The 19,892-nt window shown below is 39.7% G+C and overlaps 1 protein-coding gene across 1 annotated transcript; it reads right to left on the bottom strand.

Moving 5' to 3' along the window:
* Positions 1–10,715: 10,715 nt before the first annotated feature.
* Positions 10,716–18,590, bottom strand: LOC141641015 (uncharacterized). The gene is made up of 5 exons (XM_074449693.1): positions 18,420–18,590; positions 14,497–15,257; positions 14,103–14,446; positions 12,798–13,972; positions 10,716–12,680 (listed from the first exon to the last, which is right to left on the bottom strand). The coding sequence occupies exons 1-5, from the start codon at positions 18,588–18,590 to the stop codon at positions 10,716–10,718; spliced, it is 4,416 nt and encodes a 1,471-aa protein (XP_074305794.1).
* Positions 18,591–19,892: the final 1,302 nt, after the last annotated feature.

The following is a 19,892-nucleotide window of genomic DNA, read 5'->3' as shown; positions in this document are numbered from 1 at the left end:
ATCCATTTGTCTTAGTAAGACGTTTTGCAAATGTAGGATAAAATGCGCAGATTCGTCACCTGACCCGTCCTGTATTCGGGTTAGCCGAAGTCGGGATCGTCCTGGACGAATGCTGAAAGGGAAACAGATCCTGCATCAGGCAGCTATAAGAGGCGCGAGCCTGTTGGCGATGCAAATGGGTCTGCCCTGGTTTGAAAATTAAAAGATAAACGGCCTGTTTAGGTGTGGGTCAACAGACGATGGAAAACGTCTTCTGACCATTGAAAAAGTTTGTGAAATGTATTGAAATATGGGTGTTTAAACCCGTCTTGATTTGAAAAGGCCGTTTAGACCGCTTTTGTGCTAATTTGAAGAACGAGCCTTGAATAATTGTCATTGTTTTGACAATATTCGATGTCAGGTTCGGTTTTGCAAGCTTGACATGAATAGTTTTGAAAATGATTATGAACTAACTGTTTTAAGTTCATTTGTTTGTAATTAGTCAATATTTCATCATCGTACTCGGGTTAAAATCCGACATGGTATGTAGAACCAAGGATGACTTTGTGTTGGTGACTAATACATTTGTTTTGAAGATGTAAAGAAATGACAAAGGCTTTAAAATACCCTTAAAAATGTAAAGAAATGGAATAAAAGGCTTTAAAATACCTTTTATAATGTAATTAACCAAATATTATCACCGAAACACGGATTAAACCGTCATGGTATTAGGAACCAAGGGTGAAAAATGTCTCATGGTTAAAAACTTGTCATAAGAAAAATGAAAGATTTGAAAATACTTGAAATGGTAAAAACCAATTACAAATATGAAATGAAAATGAAGGACGTGAAGAGACCAAACACGGCCTGGATTTAAGGTGAGGGGGTGCTTTAGGCGCGAGCCTATGTGCTACATAAGTAGCCACTGCCTCAACCAAAAATCCGGTTTTGGCTCATTCTTCCCATGTTTTGGACCATGTTATGCATGATTTAGCATGTTATAGTCATGAAACATATGAAAACATGATAAAAGAAGATTTTTACACCCTCATACTTACATGCTAGGCTTGAGACGAGAAACCGACGAAAGTGTATCAACTTGTTTGGCCGGAAAACTCGGTTTGAAAACCGTTTTAGTAAGTAAAAGAGTGTTTTTTAAGTTTAGTGATGGTGTAGTGGTCGAGATGGTCGGTCAAGTGATTTAATGCACGATGACGGTACCAAACAATGTGTAGGGCTTATGTTTACGATCGGTAGGTCGTAAACACGTGTCAGTTGGTGACTTCAGAAGTCGAGTCTAGAATTTTAAGGGAGAAATGAGGGGGCGGACACTCGCGTAACTCTAAAATGGTGGCATTTGAGGGGTATTTAGAGGAAAATGGGTGGTTGTGTGTGTTTTAAGCGACGTGGCCGCATGGGCTGCTCAAAGAGGCGTGAGTCATCTCGCACGTCTTCGAGGTGTCTTGTCGCTATCACACAAGTGTAATCATGATTTGTTCTATCCTAGGATTTGGAAGAACTTGATTTGTACTTGACCATTTAGGATTCTGGGAAATCTTAACATTGAAGCATTTGAAAGGTTTATTTTTTGTGTTTGACTCGGTTTCACTCGTTGTTGGAGCCGGGATTTGAATTTTGAGTCGGTTTTTGGTCCGGTGTCGGTTTTGACTCTAGTTAGTGTCATTGCGACCCCGTCGTCATGCATTAAACACTCTAGATACTTTTGAAAAGTTTTGAAATGTTTTATTTTCGAAATCGTTTTAAGTTTTCCGACGTATAGTTGTACACAAACTGTCGATCAAACGCTGTGATTCTTAAGCATGTTGTAGTCCGATAATCATCAGTTGTTTGTTGGAGACTCAACAGATACTGGGTATCTACAGCATGACACATCCTAGGGTGTTTTAGAGGTATTCTTATGAGAAAAGTCTCAAGAATAAAAAGTATCTACAAGGGCCTTATATACACTTGCCAAGTTTCCCAAATAGATGTTTTCACAAAATTTTTCCTAAAATGCAACTACATGCCATGATGCAACTAACATTTATACAACCTAATTCATATGCTTCTATCCACTATTATGCCATATAAACTACATGAAACTCCTAAGTTCACATTGGTTTGTACCGCATCAACCAAAATAAAGCCACATAGTCATTAACATAGAGAGGAAAAAGGAAATTGGAAAGATCATACCATGCAGTCTTCATATTCCTCATGCCTCGGATGTGGCGTAGTCGATCCAATATGATAAGAGGACAAACAAACACAAGTATATACACAATATACAATTTTATACTACAAAGGAATGAACATGTTTTTGGATTTTTAAATTTTTCAAATTTTTATGGTTTTTGTTTTTGTGAAATGAAACAAAATGTTTTTGTGTTTTTTGAAATTTTTCAATTTTTATCATTTTTTATTTTAAAAGTTAAGTTAGAATTTCCCATCCCCATACTAGTATGGGCATTGTCCTCAATGGCTAATACGATAGGAAATTATGCAATGCAAGCTAAATAAAAATGCATGATTTCTACACTAATATGCAAGACTATATGACATATATACATAAGTGATGCATTATAATATATTCTATATGATGTATGCTTTCTATTGTTCGGAGAGCTAATTTGAATTAACTCGCATCCCTTGTGTTTGAACTTCCCCAAACCAAGTAAGACACTATTTCTAGTGTAAAAATAGGGAAGTTCATGCACAAGGAAAGGATGCAATGCATGAATCCTAATTATCATTTTGGATTTTCAAATTGGGAATAAAATATGAGACACCTCAATGGAACCGAGGTGGGAATCCTTTAAATGTTGCTAGGACTCAAAATAAATATTCAAGATAAAGATTAAAACCATGATAAAGAGACAAAGCTAAAGGAGGTGTATGAAACTCATAATGGAATAAGTTGAAGTCAAGTAATCAACCCCGCATGTGTGGTATCCTCCAAATAGCCTTGTCAACCCTCAATTGTCGCTCATTGCGACATCCTCATCACCGTCATCATTGCCGTCATCATCATCGTCACTTGCATCATCAATTTTTTCATTATCTTCTTCATCATCCACCTCCATTGACTAGGAGGATTCACCATTTCCATCATCAACTTTGGAACTTGAACCTTGCTCTTCTTCTTCTTGGCATGAATCACTACCTTCCCCGTCTTCAAAAATAACAACCTCATTTCCATTACCCACCCGACTATCCATTTCGGCATCTTGAGAAGCACTTGGGAAGAATACCTCCTTATCCGCCCAACTACGCAAAGGACATAAAGGAGCAAGAAGTCCTTGCCTAGCTAGATGTAGCAGGGGTGGATATTAGGCACGGTAGGAATTTACCCGATCTTCATGAGCTTCTTTATGCATTTGTTGCATTAGTTGGGTCAAATGGTCATTGCCTACCATGACATTAGAGCCACTCGGTTTGAATTCTTGGTAGGCAAAGGTGTATGGTGGAGTCACAATGGTGGAGTAGGAGGGCTTTGCAATTGGTTCCCTATGTTGTTTAATTATCACTTCGGCTTCCTCGGAGACGGGCAATAGGTAGTTTGGGCTACGGACGGAGATGCGGCAAATCTTGCTAGGCAAGATAAAGGACTTAGCTTCTTTGATGAGCCACTCATATTTGTTGTCAAGATTGTCATTCTTTACCCAATGGAATTTGATGATCATAGTGATCATATCAAGGAGGCTGCTCCCTTTAACCGGTTCATAGGTGTTATCTTTATTGAAATTCGGGTTAAAGTGCTTAGCTAGCCTCGTTACCAAGCCGCCGTTTACAATGAAGGCCACTCAATCTTTCCCATTATCAATCTCAAGCCACCGATCAAGCAATAGTTGAAGAATGTTGTACTTTTTGGTGAACTTTCCATTGATATTCATGAAGGACTCAAGGTAGACAAAATCAAGTTCGGTGAAGTGATTGGTGCCTTTTTCTAGCAATCAAGGTATTGCCCACAAACTTGTGCCATAATCTTATGACCGGATGATGAACATATAAAGCATGACACTCCCGGAAAGAGTCAAATTTTCGACTGGTAAAAGCTTTCCAAAGGGGTGCGGCATCATATTTCAAAGGCTTCTTCTCATAATGTTGATATTGTAAAAGACCAAACACATTACCAAACTCACTCAAAGCCATTCTTCTACTTTTGTTCTCAAGACGGAATTCAACATAATGTCGAGTCTCTATCTTAGACACCTTCAAGTAGCTTATGAACTCCATGGTTAATGAAGGGTAAGTTAATTCTTCAATTTCAAAGAGGACTAACAACCTCATGGACTCGAAAAATGCTCTAGTTCACTCAAGCACACCCAAATTTTCCAAAGTGTCTTGACGAATAAACTTGGTAGCCACAATAGTCTTTTTAGCAAGGTATAAAAATGCATTCCTATGAGCATCGGTTAAGAAAGTTACCTCCGAAAAATTTGGCAATTGTTCTATAACCGGAGTAGGTGTGGTAGCTTCCTCAATAAGAGTTGCGGTTTCTTGGATTTCCACCCTTGGTTGGATTACTACCAAAGCCTTAGATGCAAGAAGAGCTTGTTGCCTCATTGATAAATTTGGAGTCTTGGGTGCCTTGGTTCTGCCTTTAGTCCTTGCCATTGTATTCTCCTTCTCAAATTGGTATCAACAAACCAAGATTTTGCTTGAATGTTCCTTGCTTCCTCAAACTTCAACCAATTCCTCTATCAATTTAGGATTTTCGAATTTTTGCCCAAACCCTAGAAAATTGATTCAATTTGTGAGGAATTTGATGCTTAGATGGTCTTTTTTTATAAAGGAGTGATTTAATCTTGTTGTGAGCAAGTTTTGTTTGAATGGTGGTGAATTTTGTTGAGAAATTGGTTTTTTTGAATGGGTTGATTGAGGGTTTAAGTGGGAGAAAAGGTGTGTGTTTGTGTTTTTGAAAGATAGAAATGAATTGGGAAGGAAGGGAATTATCCCATGTTTTTGTTAAGTACGGGTCAGGGACGCTCGGATCCTTCACGGGACGCACGGATCGTCTTACAGGATTTCCTAAAAACTCAATTCAGTGCCAGGACGCGCGAATCCTCCTCAGCTGGAGCAGATTTCTGCTAGGACGCTCGGATTTCTGTTAGGACGCGCGGATTTCTGCTTGGTTAGCCTAAGCATTTGCCATCCCCACACTTGGTCAAACACTACACATCAAAACACGTTAAAATACCTCTCTCACTTGCTCTCGTGTCAAAGATCTTTGATCATAGCACAAAAATGCAAATCCAAAAATGATAAAGATGCAATAAAGGAAATAAAATGCGAGTTAAGGGGTTAGAATATTTTCAAGTGGTGGTTTAGGGAGGACTCCACCAAACTCTCATTCTTGGATGAGATGTCAAGGGGGCAAAGCCAAGGTGTTGTTGATGGTTCTCAACACCTTGTAGAAGTAGTCGAAGGCTTGCTCATTTTCATGATAAAGGTCTTGGGTAGACCTTTTCACATTGTTTTCTTCATTGTTGTAGTCATCCAAGTCAAAGTGATGACAAGGATCAATAAAGCCTTGGTCTAAGGTCATAGCATTTCCAATATAAGGATTGACTAATCCTTCAAATTCATTGATGCGTGTCATTTATATGATTTTTTACACCCTATTTTACACGCATTTCAGAGCTCAATTATGTAGTTTATGCTACTATTTTCCCTATTTCTGTCTACTTTCGTGTTTTTGTGTAATATTGCAGAAATGTGAAGAATCCAGCGGGAAATGAGCCAAATCCGTCCCTGAGTATTTAGCATTGCATTTGACATGGAGTAAAGACTGGGGAAGCAAACTTGGTGCGCGTATCGAGGCCTGAAAGACAACTTTACGAGGCTTTTGGAGCAAAGTACCAGCTAGAGCAATCGATCGACTTACCTACATGGTCGATCGACCAGAGCGCGATTCGTGAAATAGATCAGAAGCTACTGTTCAGCGAGGTTCAGTCGATCGACTGGTCTTAGTGGTCGATCGACCACACCGTGATTCTGACGCAAATTTGGAAAACGAGAAAGCCCAATGTAATTAGGTTTTAGGAATAAAAGTTACGTAAGACTATCTATATAACGTAACTTTAGGTTTCAGAAGGATCATCGAATTTTAGGGAAGCAATTAGGGTTCATCACACAAAGGTTGAACTTTTAATTAGTTTAGTTTAATTCTCCGTCAATAAAGTTTACTTTCCGCGTTTGGTTTTGGTCTTTCCTGTTCAATTCCTCTTACGGTATTCTTCTGTTCCTTTGTTCAGTTTGTTGCTTTAATTCCTCCGTAGTTAGAATTGCTAGTTTAGATTTCTCAAAGCCAAATTATCGTTTCATGATAGTTATTTATTTAGTTAATTTAAGTATGAATTCGTTTGCTTTATTTGTTAATTTTATTGCTGTTATTATCACTATCATGAGTAGCTAAATCCTCCATGCTAAGATGTAGGGGATCTATAGGTTAGACGGCTTTGACGTAGGTGACCTGCTGTCGGGCTCTGGTCGATCGACTGACATACATGGTCGATCGACCAGGGCGTGTTAGATTTGCTTCGAATTAATTAATTTAATTGCTATATTTGACGAATCGAGTGCACGCGACTAGTTGAATGCTTAGGAATTGACCGACCCGACAAGATCGAAAGATGGGGAGGAAAATAGACTACTTAATTAAGACGACTAAATTAATAAGATCGAGAGATAAGTTAATTTAGATTTTGAGTTTCATTAATCAAGAACGAAAGTTAGTATTAGTGAGATTAGGGACCCGTAGCTTAGGCCGAAAGGTTGCTACCTGTAAAATTGGACCGAGAGGACTTTTTATTTTCCCGTCTAACATGTTTAAGACAGTTTACCTAGAGTTACCGCCGTCGAAACTACAGTGAACCAACCATCTTAGCAACCCTTTACCTAGAGTTACCGCCACTATCTATAGTAGTAGTTTGGATTATAAATTTATCTTTGGTACTCTTTGACGGTATCAAATTTTGGCGCCGTTGCCGGGGAGGCAATTGTTTAATTTTTAGTTGTTTTTATTTTAGTCTTTTTCTTAGTTTAAGGGACCTCTGTTCCTTGAACTCTTCTCATATCCTACTTGTAGTTTCCTCTTATGCGCAGGTCACAGGGTGGTGAATTAAGACTGATAGATCCTGAGATCGAAAGGACTTTGCGTGAGTTGAGACGATCATCTAGATTATTGCCAACAGGGGAAGAGCTAAGTACTCTGTCCAGTTACTACGAGAACGAGCTATTTGAGGAGGATCCACCTTCATCTCCTAATTCTACTTCTTTGGCTGAGACCGAGTTACATACATCCGAGATATGGTGAAGAAGCAAGTATAGCTTGATCACCCGAGCCAAAAGCCGAAAATCTCTATAAGGAATTGGCATTGCCAAAGGGACGGAAAGGAAATTGAACCGAAACCGTCTTACATTAACTTGGTTGAGAGAAACCAATTTGGGGAGCTGCAAATGAAGATGCAGCTAAACATATGGAGACATTCATTGACTCTCTGCTGTTCCATACCCCCACCAGCAGGTGTGACCCAGGACAAGGTAAAGGAGACGATGTTCATATTCTCGCCGCGATCTTTGCAAGAGAATGGTACCAAGATCTGGATCGAGCTGCTAACGGGATTACTGACTGGAATTCGCTGGCCCTAGCATTCTATAAGAAATATTTCTCTGCATCGAAGACCAATGCAATTAGAGCTCAGATCACAAGCTTTAAACAGGGTCCTGATGAAGATTTTCATGAGGCATGGGTCCGTTTCAAAAGACTGGTGCGAACTATTCCGCACCATGGGTTTGATAAATGGTTTTTGTGCAACCAATTCTATAATGGTCTTTATGATGATCAGAGAGCTATTCTATATGCTGCAGCTAATGGGAGATTTCAAGAAAATAGCGGTGAGACAAAGGGGTGGAAAATCATCTATGACCTGGCCACCCATAAAGCTGAGCATGGGAATTCTAGTGGAAATCAGAGAAGATCAGCTGAATCTCCTGCTGTAGCTGCAATAGAAGCCCTTACTGCGAGATTCGACAAGATAGATTTTGGGGGATCTCAAAAAGGAGGGATATATAAAGTTAATGCAGTTTCAGACGGTCCCTTTACATGCAAAAGATGTGGAGGAGAGGGACATGTTTTGGAGTTTTGTACTAGTTCGAATGAAACATGTGCTGCCTTTCAACATTATAGGCAGACAGGTACTTATCCCGATCCCTCTAATGTTCACCCCAATTTGAGGTGGACTAACCAAAATGTCCTTATTCCGGGTCCACAGCAACAGCAGAGTTATGTGCCCCCTCATAAGCAGCAGCAATATCAAAAGCCTCCCTATGTGCCTCAGCAGCAGCAATTTCAAGGTTCTGATATTTCTGAATTGAAAAACATGGTTCAGAATTTGTCGGGTTTGCTGCAAAAGGAGTCTCTAGCTATAGATACTTCTACAAAAATGTTGGAGAGTCAAATTGCCCAACTGGCGAGCAAAAGTGCAACTCGAGCTCCGGAGCATTTACCGTCGCAGCCGGATCAAAAAGAGACTCTAAATGCGATCACTTTGAGGAGTAGGTCTACCCTTGATGGGCCCGCTATGGTCGAAGATGTTACTGAAAAAGATGAGGCGGAACCGAGCAAGAAAAAGGCCGGAGTGAACAGTAGCAAGAAAAAGACGATCAGCTGGTATGTCAGTCGATCGACTGACACACATGGTCGATCGACCAGCCCGCGTAACGGTACAGCTTCTGGTCCTGAGGAAGCCAGTCGATCGACTGATCTACATGGTCGATCGACTGAAGGAGCTGCTGATCGTGAACCTTTTCGTCCTCCAATGCCAGATAACTTGAGGGACCACTTATTTCGGGGTACGACGACTCCGAAATTATTGAGGCAAGATCCAAATGCTGATGGGTCAGTTCCGGTTCCAAAGTATGACCCCCGACGGTCAATGGTTCATTCGAGACGGTCGAAGAAGGTTCGAGCTACAACAAGGACAAAGTAGTGGATTTTCAACCGAAATCCACCGATGCGTATGAGAGACTTACGGGGAGAGGGCTAAGTTGCTTCTTTGACCCCTTATCCAGAGAGATTGGTGCCGACAAAGGAACAAGTATCGTTTAACAAATTTGAAAATGTTATTCGTAGTTTAAATGTGCAAGTTCCTTTCTTAGAATTAGTTAATCAAGTGCCTGCTTACACGAAGTTTATGAAGCAGCTTTTGTCTAAAAAGAAGTCACTTGATACTGTGCAATCTGTCGCACTAAGTGAGGAGTCATGTTCCTATTTGACTCACACTACTCCACATAAGTTAGCTGACCCTGGCAGTTTTTCAGTCCCATGTAATATTGGTACCTTCTCAATTGAGAAGGCATTATGTGACCTAGGGGCCAGTATTAGTGTTATGCCTTTGAGTCTCGCTAAGAAATTGAAATTGACTAGGTTTGCAGTTACTAACATGACGGTACAGATGGCTGATCGTTCTGCGGTCCAGCCTATAGGAGTCTTAGAGGATATTCCTGTGCAAATAGGAAAGTTCTTTTTCCCAGTTGACTTCGTTGTACTAGATATACCCGAGGATGCTCACATTCCTATCATTTTGGGTAGACCATTTCTGCACACTGCTGGTGCAATTATAGATGATGGCTCAGGGACATTGACCTTTAAAGTAGGGAAACAGTCCATTATCTTTGCCCAGACCGCTAAGAAGAAAGATCATATGTGGCCAGTCACTTGTAATACGATTTCTGAGAAGAAATCTTATTTTGTGCTTTCTGATATGCCTGCCCCTATGCCTGTTTCTGCTATAACACCTCTGCCCCAGATTGGGAGCAAATTGGAGGAAGATCCTTCTGTTTTGACTATTGCAGGAAATGGTTTGGGGAAGGAGGAGCGGCATGTTGCTCCAGCTGTGAAGGAGCCAATCGTTCAAAGAGGCGGCCTAGGATGTCTGAGCTATGCAACTGATGAGGAGCCAGTCAAGGTGACGAAGTCCGATTTGGATTTTGATGAGCCAGACGAGGTCATTGATTGGGAATATGTTAGAGATGCTGATCCGTTGAGTTCTGCGGATATTGGAGTCATTAGGAGCCCCGCTGAGGAGATGAGCACTGTAGAGGCTACTTCTTGTAGCCAGACGCCGAGCAAGTGGGCCATTCCGTGGCCATTTTTGATCAACTATAGTTGATTAAGACTTTTAGAAGAAACATTTTATTGCTTTTGTTAGACTTTTTATTGCTTTGGTTTGCGCGAGACTTCGCTTTAAGAAGTTTGCTTAGGATTTAAAGACTTTAGACTGTTACTTTGGGTTTTGCGCAATTTTGGGCGCGTTATTATGTGTATTTGCAGGTTCATAGACCATATTAGCTCAATTTATTGAGCTAAATCGAAGAAATCAGAAACTTGCAGCAGGTATTTTAGTCGATCGACTGGCATTGGTGGTCGATCGACTGTGCCGTAGCTACAGGAGCTTCTGTTCCTGTCACCCTGGTCGATCGACTGGCTTATATGGTCGATCGACCGCCTTCCGCTGCTGTATTTGTTCACGACCATTCCCCTGCTGTGTTTGGTCAATTTGCGGAGTTGAGAGAGTCTTTTCTCCACTTTATTCTCCAATTCATTTCTTTTTTCTTCCGTTTTCTTATTTTTTTTTTTGGTGAAATGTGAAAATTATATTAATAATTAGAAGGTTACATTACAAATTCACCACGAGCAAGGGCATTGAAACCAACAGAAAATTAAACTAGGTTTACATCCAGGGCATCCAATGCAAATGTTGAAATTTAGACGTCCATTTCCATGCTTGTCCTCTACTCTTTACCACTGCAACAACATTTTGAACCGCAAACTTTGGATGAACCATTCTGCTGTCCACTCTGCAACTATTGTGAGCAGTCCATATTTGATAAATCATAGCCATGATAGTAGTGATAACTATCTGTTTTTTCATCAAGGAACGACACCTCCACCTTATACACCAGTTCAGAATATCAGTATCAGGTAGATTGATATCCAACCAATCTGCCAGCAGCCTCCAGCAGCAAGCACTAAATCTGCACCTATAGAGCAAGTGATTATGATCCTCCAAATGATCTAAGCACATATCGCAATACCCATCTGATATGATGTTAAATCTGAGCAACCTATCCTTTGTTAAAAGACGGCATTGGATAGCCAGCCAACCTATGATAGAGTGCTTGGGGAGGTTGAGCCTGTTCCAGATAACAGGATACCATGGTACAGGTACCTGATTACCCTGCAGCCAAGTATACCCAACAGAAACAGTATAAACCCCAGCATTAGTACTCCATTTGCCTTGACAATACCCAGGTTTAAGTATATCTTTGACTTGGCAAATTTTCCTCCAAGTCCAACTGGAACTAACCGTAGGAGAATAATCCAACCAATTTTGTCCTTTAATGTACATGTGATTAACCCAACGTATCCATAAATGATCAGTTTTCTCAGCTAACCACCATACATACTTGCCCAACATTGCCAGATTCCAGTTTTTCCCATTAACAATGCCAAGTCCTCCATACTTTTTAGCAGTACAGACTCTATCCCAAGCTACTGGTGGTGTCTTGTGGAACTCATCAGACCCACACCAAAGGTAGTTCCTGCAAATGTGGTTAATCCTGTCCATCACAGTAGCAGGTATGATAAAAATACGAGTCCAAAAGCTATGTAGTTGAGACAAAACAGCCTGAACTAGCACAAGTCTGCCAGCATAACTTAACTTCCTGGCACCCCAACCACGAATTCTCAGCACAATCTTCTCAACTAGCCTAGAACAATCACCCACTGCCATTCTTTTATACGAGATTGGAATACCAAGGTATCTGAAAGGAAACTGTCCCTCTTTGAACCCAGATATCCTTAAGACATACTGAACATCAGCACTACTCATACCATTGAAGTAAATATCAGACTTCTCACGATTAATCTCCAAACCTGAAGCTTTAGAAAATGTAGCAAATGCTCGAAGGATAGTGATAATGGAAGTCTTGTCACCCCTACAGAACATTAGAAGATCATCTGCAAAGCACAGATGATTCAGTCTAATTGCTCTACAGAGAGGATGGTAACTAAACTCCATAGAATTAGTAACATAAGCCAAAATCCTGCTAAGGTACTCCATGCAAATAGTAAACAAAAGAGGGGACATGGGATCACCCTGCCTAATCCCTCTTCTTCCTTGGAAATACCCAAAGTTTGATCCATTAAGAGACAAAGTATACCAAGGAGTGGTAACACACTCCATAATCCATTGAATCATTTGGTCTGGGAAATTTAGAGCCTGCAACATCTGCTTGATAAAATCCCACTCGATAGAATCATACGCTTTTTTGAGATCCACCTTCATCATACAACGAGGAGAACAAGCCTTCCTTTTATACAATCTTACAAGGTCATGGCAAATGAGAATATTGTCAACTATGTCTCTCCCTTTAATGAATGCACTCTGAGTCTCACTGATAATATCAGGTAGAACAGTAGCAAGTCTAGTGCAGATCACTTTAGAGATAATTTTATAAACCACATTGCAACAAGCAATGGGTCTAAAATCTGCCACTGTAGTAGGCCTAGCCTTCTTAGGGATGAGAGTAAGTGTGGTGGAATTGATCTGCTTGAGCATTTTACCAGAGGAGAAAAATTCCTGTACTGCCCCAATAATATCATTCCCAGTGACATCAAAAGAATCTCTGAAAAACTGAGAAGAAAAGCCATCTGGTCCAGGTGCTTTAGTAGCAGGTATGGACTAAAGAGCATCTTTAATTTCCTTATCAGTCACAGGTGATGTAAGAACAACACTGTGTGCATTGGTTACCAACTTCCCCTGCTGGACAGTGCCCTTATGGACCTTAGTAACCCTCCTGTTAGACCCCAATAGAGACTTATAGTAACAAATAAAAGCCCCCTCAATTGCAGAGGGAGTAGTATGATTGTTACCCTCCAAATCATGAATCCCCAAAATTCTATTGTGCATCCTCCTAGCCTTGATAACACTATGGAAATAATGGGTGTTATCATCACCTTCACTTAACCATTGAGCTTTAGCTTTCTGGGATAAGAAACTCCTCAATGCCCCTTCCCTATCTCTGTAAAGGTCAGTAGCCTCCTTCACTTGTTGTTGGAACCCAAGATTAGTAGGATCAAGCTGCAGCTGACCTTGCATCCTGTGAAGGTGAAGCAAAGCCACCTTGGAAGAAGTCTCAATACCAGCATATGCTTCAGAATTAAGAGCCTTCAAAGGTTTCTTAAGCAATTTCAACCTTTTGGCCAACTGAAACATTTTAACCCCATACAAAGGAATACTCCACACATCTTGAATGATTTTCAGAAAACCAGGATCCTTGCCCCACATATTAAAATATTTGAACGTGGTCTTGTTCCTTGCAACATCAGGATTCAGAGTCATGGTACAAGGACAATGGTCAAATAACCCTTCAGGGTGAAACATAGTAATGGTGTTAGGAAAATGAAGGAGCCACTCATCAGTCACTAGTGCTCTATCAATTCTACTAAACTTCAGATCCCCTACCTCCTGTTTATTGGTCCAAGTGAAAAAAGCACCCTGAGCAGGGATGTCATTCAGTCCACACACATCCACACACTCCTGAAACTCCCTCACTTCAGCAGCAGATACCTCAGATCCTATTCTTTCATTCATAGCCAATACATTATTGAAATCACCCATAACTACCCATGGCCCATTAATACAACACTTCATATTTTTAATAGATTGCCATAAAATAGCACGATCAGCAAGTCTATTAAAACCATAAACCATGGACATCCACCACACAACACCAGTAGGCAGATAGGTAACTTTAGTATGAATCACCTGAGCCTCACTCCCTAGAACATCAACAGCATAATTACCAGAATCCCAAAGAATCCATATTCGACCACCCTCATGACTATCATTATTATGCACCATAGTCCATTGAGCCCCAATGCTCTGATGCACTTTATTAATAGCAGAGCTCCTAACTCTAGTTTCTAAAAAACCAAAGACTCCAATATTATTCGAATGCAAAAACCATCTAATATCCTTATGTTTATTTACACTATTCAGACCCCGCACATTCCAAAACCCAATGCTACCCATTCTCAATTAATGTGCTAGGACCAGCCATGTCCTCCTCTACCACTTTCCTATACTGAACTGAATGTTCCAAAACCTCCAGAAAAGTCCTTCTCCCAGTGCCAGTGCTCATACCACCCTGCCTTGAGAATTTGGTAAGCACCCTTATAGGTGAGAAAGGGGTGAAAGCAGCTGGTTGAGGAGTAACTAAACCTCTGGGAAGCACAGACTGAGAACGAGGCTGCACAACTAATGGCCTGACAGGTGGGTTTGGTGCAGGTGGAGCAGGTACACCAACAGGTTGTTGTGCCCTTGCTTTAGGCACCCACACTTTCTTCACATCTTTGCCGTTGTTTTTTTTCTGCAATCTCGAGCCAAATGCCCAACTCCTTTACAATCAAGACAAATTGTTGGTCTCCATTCATAGTGAACAATTTGCCTGTGGGTGACATCAAGTTCATCAGTAAACTCAATCACATCAGGTAAATCTCCACCCATCTTAACCTCAACCATTACTCTCGCATGCCCAATGAAAGTTTTCAATTGAGTATTGCTGTCACTACGAATTGGCTTTCCTACCAATCCTGCAATCTTCAGCAACGCATTCCCCCAAAACTTCAGAGGAAGCCCATAGAATCTAATCCAAATAGGCACCATATCAACTGCTTCACGAACCAGTTTAGCAGAAGGAGTCCACTCCTTAACTACTACAGGTTTATTATCAAAAAAAACAGGCCCAGATTGTAATACTCTTAACTTCATTTCTTCCGTTTTGAAACGAACCAGGAATATACCGTTCGAATGAAACGAAATTCGATCATACTCAGTATATCCCCAGACCCGCTTCACAAATCCATCAATGATTTTGAACGGTGGGTTAGCACCCAACACGTAACAGTACACCGCAGTAGACCAGAATTCTAATTCCGCATCAGTGTCAGCACTAGTCAATCGCAAAGGACTTACCCTATCAGATGTTGCAGAACCAGAGCGCGAGACTTCTGTCCATACGCTCCCATCATCAGAGTCTTCCTCCGCAATTGATTCCATGCCATTACTCAGTGAGAAAGGTCTGATTTCACCATCTGCATCCAAAACGTGATCATCAAGTTGAATATCAACCTGAGGATCCTCAATTTCAGTAGCAAGACGTTGAAACCTAGAACCTGATTGATTATTATGTGAATTACTACTATTAATCTGTGTTTTTGGTGTTTTTTTAGAATTATTATTTGTTATTAATCTAATCACTCTACTAGATTTAGGTTGATTACGTTTTTGACGAGCCATTGCTAATCAAAATTGAATTCCCCTAAATCGTCCTTCTCTCTAAGTTGTACGTTCATCTCTCTCTCTCTAAGGTCATATAACTTTCCGTTTTCTTATTTTGCACATAATTTTGCGTTTCGTAAATTGTTTTCTCGGAATTACGCGCGGTACTTTTGTTTCTTTTCAGGTACCTATAGTAGCATTCTTTGACTCTTTGAAACCTCCTAGCTCACGCCTGGTTTGGGGAGGTTTCCTTTTGCTGCGCTTAAAGTCTTGTGAGTTTCCGAGTTTAAACTTCATGTCTTATTTAGTTAATTTATCGCAAATTCCCGTTTCCCTTTTATTTTCTTATATGATTTTGCACAATGGGGACATTGTGTGATTTGGTTTGGGGAAGGGTTTTGCGCATTGCATTAACATGTTTTATCGCATTTCTGTTTCACATTTATTGCACTTCAGTTTGCATTTGTTATTTCATTTCTTATTTATACAAAAAATTCAAAAATTTCAAAAATTCAAAAAATTGCACGTTTATTTTAGCATATAGGTTGAGTCGGAACGGTAGTATTTCAATTATGACATTGCATTTTCATCTGTTTATGCCTAAGCCTTGCTAATTGACATGTTATTAGTAGAATCATATATGCATAGTTTACGAGTTTTTGTTAAATTTATTTGCTGAACTTTAAACTTGACTTAGATTTATGGCAAACTACTTATATTTCTAAGGTTTAGAGCTTATAACTGGTGACATTCATGACCGGTTTATCTAGGAATGTGAGTAGTTACTCCATGTAATACATGTCATATCAATGTGCATAAATATGAACTTAATCTGCTTAATACCTGTATGCATTCGGGGTCATGGTTAGTTGACACATGTAGAAGAGGTCACCCCTTTATTCATTTTGCCCATAAGCTCCACACTGCCAAAAATAGCCTTTTTGTCCCGTTACTACATCCTACATTTAGCCTGCCCTTGTCAAGCTAGTAGTTTATGGTCTTGGGATTGGTATTTCGTTTTTGGTAGCTAATGCTCATTTTGAGATGATGTTGGGAAGATGAAAAGGACAAGAAAAAAAAAAGAGAAAAAAAAAGAAAAAATGATTCGGAAAAAAAGAGAATCAGTCGATCGACCGTCCCACTTGGTCAATCGACTGCTTGCTGCAGTAGCGAAAGCAAAAAATCAAAATCGCATAATTCAAAGTCTTGTTAAATGGCAATTTTTGCTCCCATGTTGTATTTATCTCTTATTGGGAGTTGACTAAGTGTGGAAATTGTGAGATTCGTGCTTACTATTAGCACCGTTTCGATTGAAATCTTGAGCAAGAAGTTGGATGTTGTAATAATTTGGTTCCCTTAGTTACTAGCTTGGCTTTTAACTCGGTTTTTATCCAAATTTATCTTAGCCCTTCCTGTCCATACCTCACATATCCATATTTACCTCGGCTTGTGTCATGGTCATTTGTTTGGTTGGAATGCATATGTACGGTTGTAGAGATTATTTTAATATTAGACTGCATGCATGTTCTATAGGTCGTAGTTAGGTGAGAGTCATTACAAAATTACTTCTTTCTATCTTTACATATATTCACCTGTGCTTATGTGTGATATGAGCGACCCGTGAGAGTCCATGATGATAAGTCTCTATAGTTGACGGTTCAGCAGTTTTTAATGACTACATAACTCGTTTGCATGATTCATATTGCTAATTGATTGTTAGTTGTTGCATTAAACTGGTTTAGGCTTTACAGTTGCATTTCGCTCTGAGATTGAAATCGTTCCATTAGGTCCTAGGATCGAGTCTAGTTCTTGCTTGGGGACAAGCAAGGATTTGGTTTGGGGAAGTTTGATGCGTGTCATTTATATGATGTTTTACACCATATTTTACACGCATTTCAGAGCTCAATTATGTAGTTTATGCTATTATTTTCCCTATTTCCGTCTACTTTCGTGTTTTTGTGTAATATTGCAGAAATGTGAAGAATCTAGCGGGAAATGAGCCAAATCCGTCCCCGAGTACTTAGCATTGCATTTGACATGGAGTAAAGACTCGGGAAGCAAACTTGGTGCGCGTATCGAGGCCTGAAAGACAACTTTATGAGGCTTTTAGAGCAAAGTACCAGCTAGAGCAGTCGATCGACTTACCTACATGGTCGATCGACCAGAGCGCGATTCCTGAAATAGATTAGAAGCTACTGTTCAGCGACGTTCAGTCGATCGACTGGTCTTAGTGGTCGATTGACCACACCGTGATTCTGACGCAAATTTGGAAAACGAGAAAGCCCAATGTAATTAGGTTTTAGGAATAAAAGGTACGTAAGACTATCTATATAATGTAACTTTAGGTTTCAGAAGGATCATCGAATTTTAGGGAAGCAATTAGGGTTCATCACACAAAGGTTGAACTTTTAATTAGTTTAGTTTAATTCTCCGTCAATAAAGTTTACTTTCCGCGTTTGGTTTTGGTCTTTCCTGTTCAATTTTTCTTACGGTATTCTTCTGTTTCTTTGTTTTAAGGAGATGATTCTCTTCAGCAATATCGAGGATTTGTTCTTTCAAGTCTTTCAATTCCATTTCTTGTTCGTGACACTTATCAAGAGATTGCTCAAAATATTCAATTAAAGCATTCTTAGGCAATTTCTTAACACTCTTCTTAAGTTCAAGATAACTTACCTCTTCTTCTTCTTTTGAATCGGAATCTCCTAGGAAGCAGCAGTAGGAGTCCACACTATGTTTATCATCGTCTGAGAAGAGGTCAAGACTAACGTTGCTTAGACATAGGTTAGCGACTTCTTCTTCTTCTGATGCTTCGTCGTCCTCAGGGTCGAGATCTCCCCAGCATGATGCTATCATCACTTGCTTGAATTCCTTCTTGGTCTTCTCACGTTTTGCTTTGTCTTTAATTTTCTCCCATGTGGGACAATCCATAATCATATGACCGGATTCTCCACACTTGAAGCATCCTCTATTAGCAAACGTATTCTTTGACTCAGACGTTTTCTTATTAGAGAATTTGTTGTTATTGTTGTTAAACGATTTTGCTTGCTTATTTCTGAAGATGCGTTTGTTGAATTGTTTAGCAAATAACACTGTCTCGTCCTCTATTTCGACATCTTCTTCTTCCTTGGCAGAAGCTTGTAAAGCCATGCTTTTAGTGTTACTGGCATCGGCCTCATCGTCTTCCAAGACGAGTTCATGAGCCATGAGAGCACCAATAAGTTCTGCATAAGAAAGAGAAGTAAGATCTCTGACTTCTTCCATGACCGTGACCTTGGGACGCCACTTCTTGGTTAAACTCCTAAGTACTTTTCTAGCAATATCCTCGGAGTTAAAAGTTTTACCAAGATTTTTGAGCTCATTGACTATAGTAGAAAATCGTGCTGACATGCTATCAAGTGATTCATTCCTTTCCATTTTAAAAAGTTCGTATTTTTGAATCAGCAAGTCAATGCGATATTTCCTTACAACCGACGTTCCTTCATAGGCCAATTCAAGACCATCCCATATTTCCTTGGCCGAAGTGCAAGAAGAAAAACGATCGAATTCAGTCGATGTCATGCTGTTTTGTAACAGGCTTATCGCTTTTGAGTTTTTCTCAGCCTTCTTGTAATCAGCCTCAACATAGTCTTCTTCCTTTTTCTCATAGGTAGTGCCTTCCGAAGATGCGACCAAAATTTTATGTGGTCCGTTCTTTATAATCGTCCAGCACTCCCAATCATGTCCTTTTATGTAGTGTGTCATCATGTTTTTCCAAAGTCCATAATTCTTCCCATCAAAGACGGGACACTTAAGATACTTGGAATCCATTTCACACGTGTAAGGCAGCGGAATAAGAATAAAATAAAAAGATAAAAAGATAGACGGATCTAGCCTCTTTGCGGTTAGGTAATCAAGAGCACGAGGCTCTGATACCAATTGAAGAGTCTATCACACCCGAAATACTCGGGGGGGGGGGGGTGAATTGAGTATTTAAAAATTATGCCTACTTTTTATTTTATATCAAGGTAATTAATTACTTAAAGTTTATTGATTAAACTTTAACTAATTAACTAAATGATTATGAACGTAAAGAAATGACTGAAATGAAAACTGCAAGGACACACGATATTTGAAGTGGTTCAGCTTCACACGTCGAAGCCTACGTCCACTATTCTCGATTAATAATTTTAGTACCTTACTCCGGATTACAAAATTATCAACCCAACTCGTATAGTTAACTCAAACTATAACTCGATTTGAATATCACTAGATATTCGATTTTGACTATCTTAAGTTACTAAGAAAGCACTTGATTGTTCTTCTAAGTGTTCACACAACTGAACGAGCAAGAAACAATATAAAGTACTATTATCTTATGACGTAACCTTAAGAGAGATAAGCAATTTAAAGAGCACGACTTTTCGCAATATTTTCAAAAACAAAACAATAAGACAATTAAGAATTAAACTCAAATATGTTTTGCAAAGATTGTTGTATTTCGAAAAGCTTGCTTAAATAAGGAATGATCAAGTGTATTTATAATAGAAGAGAGAAATAGGGTTTGCACGAAACCCTAGGATGCCG

Source organism: Silene latifolia, chromosome 2 (genome assembly GCF_048544455.1).
Source record: "Silene latifolia isolate original U9 population chromosome 2, ASM4854445v1, whole genome shotgun sequence".
Taxonomy (NCBI): domain Eukaryota; kingdom Viridiplantae; phylum Streptophyta; class Magnoliopsida; order Caryophyllales; family Caryophyllaceae; genus Silene; species Silene latifolia.
This window is presented reverse-complemented; position numbering and strand designations above follow the sequence as displayed.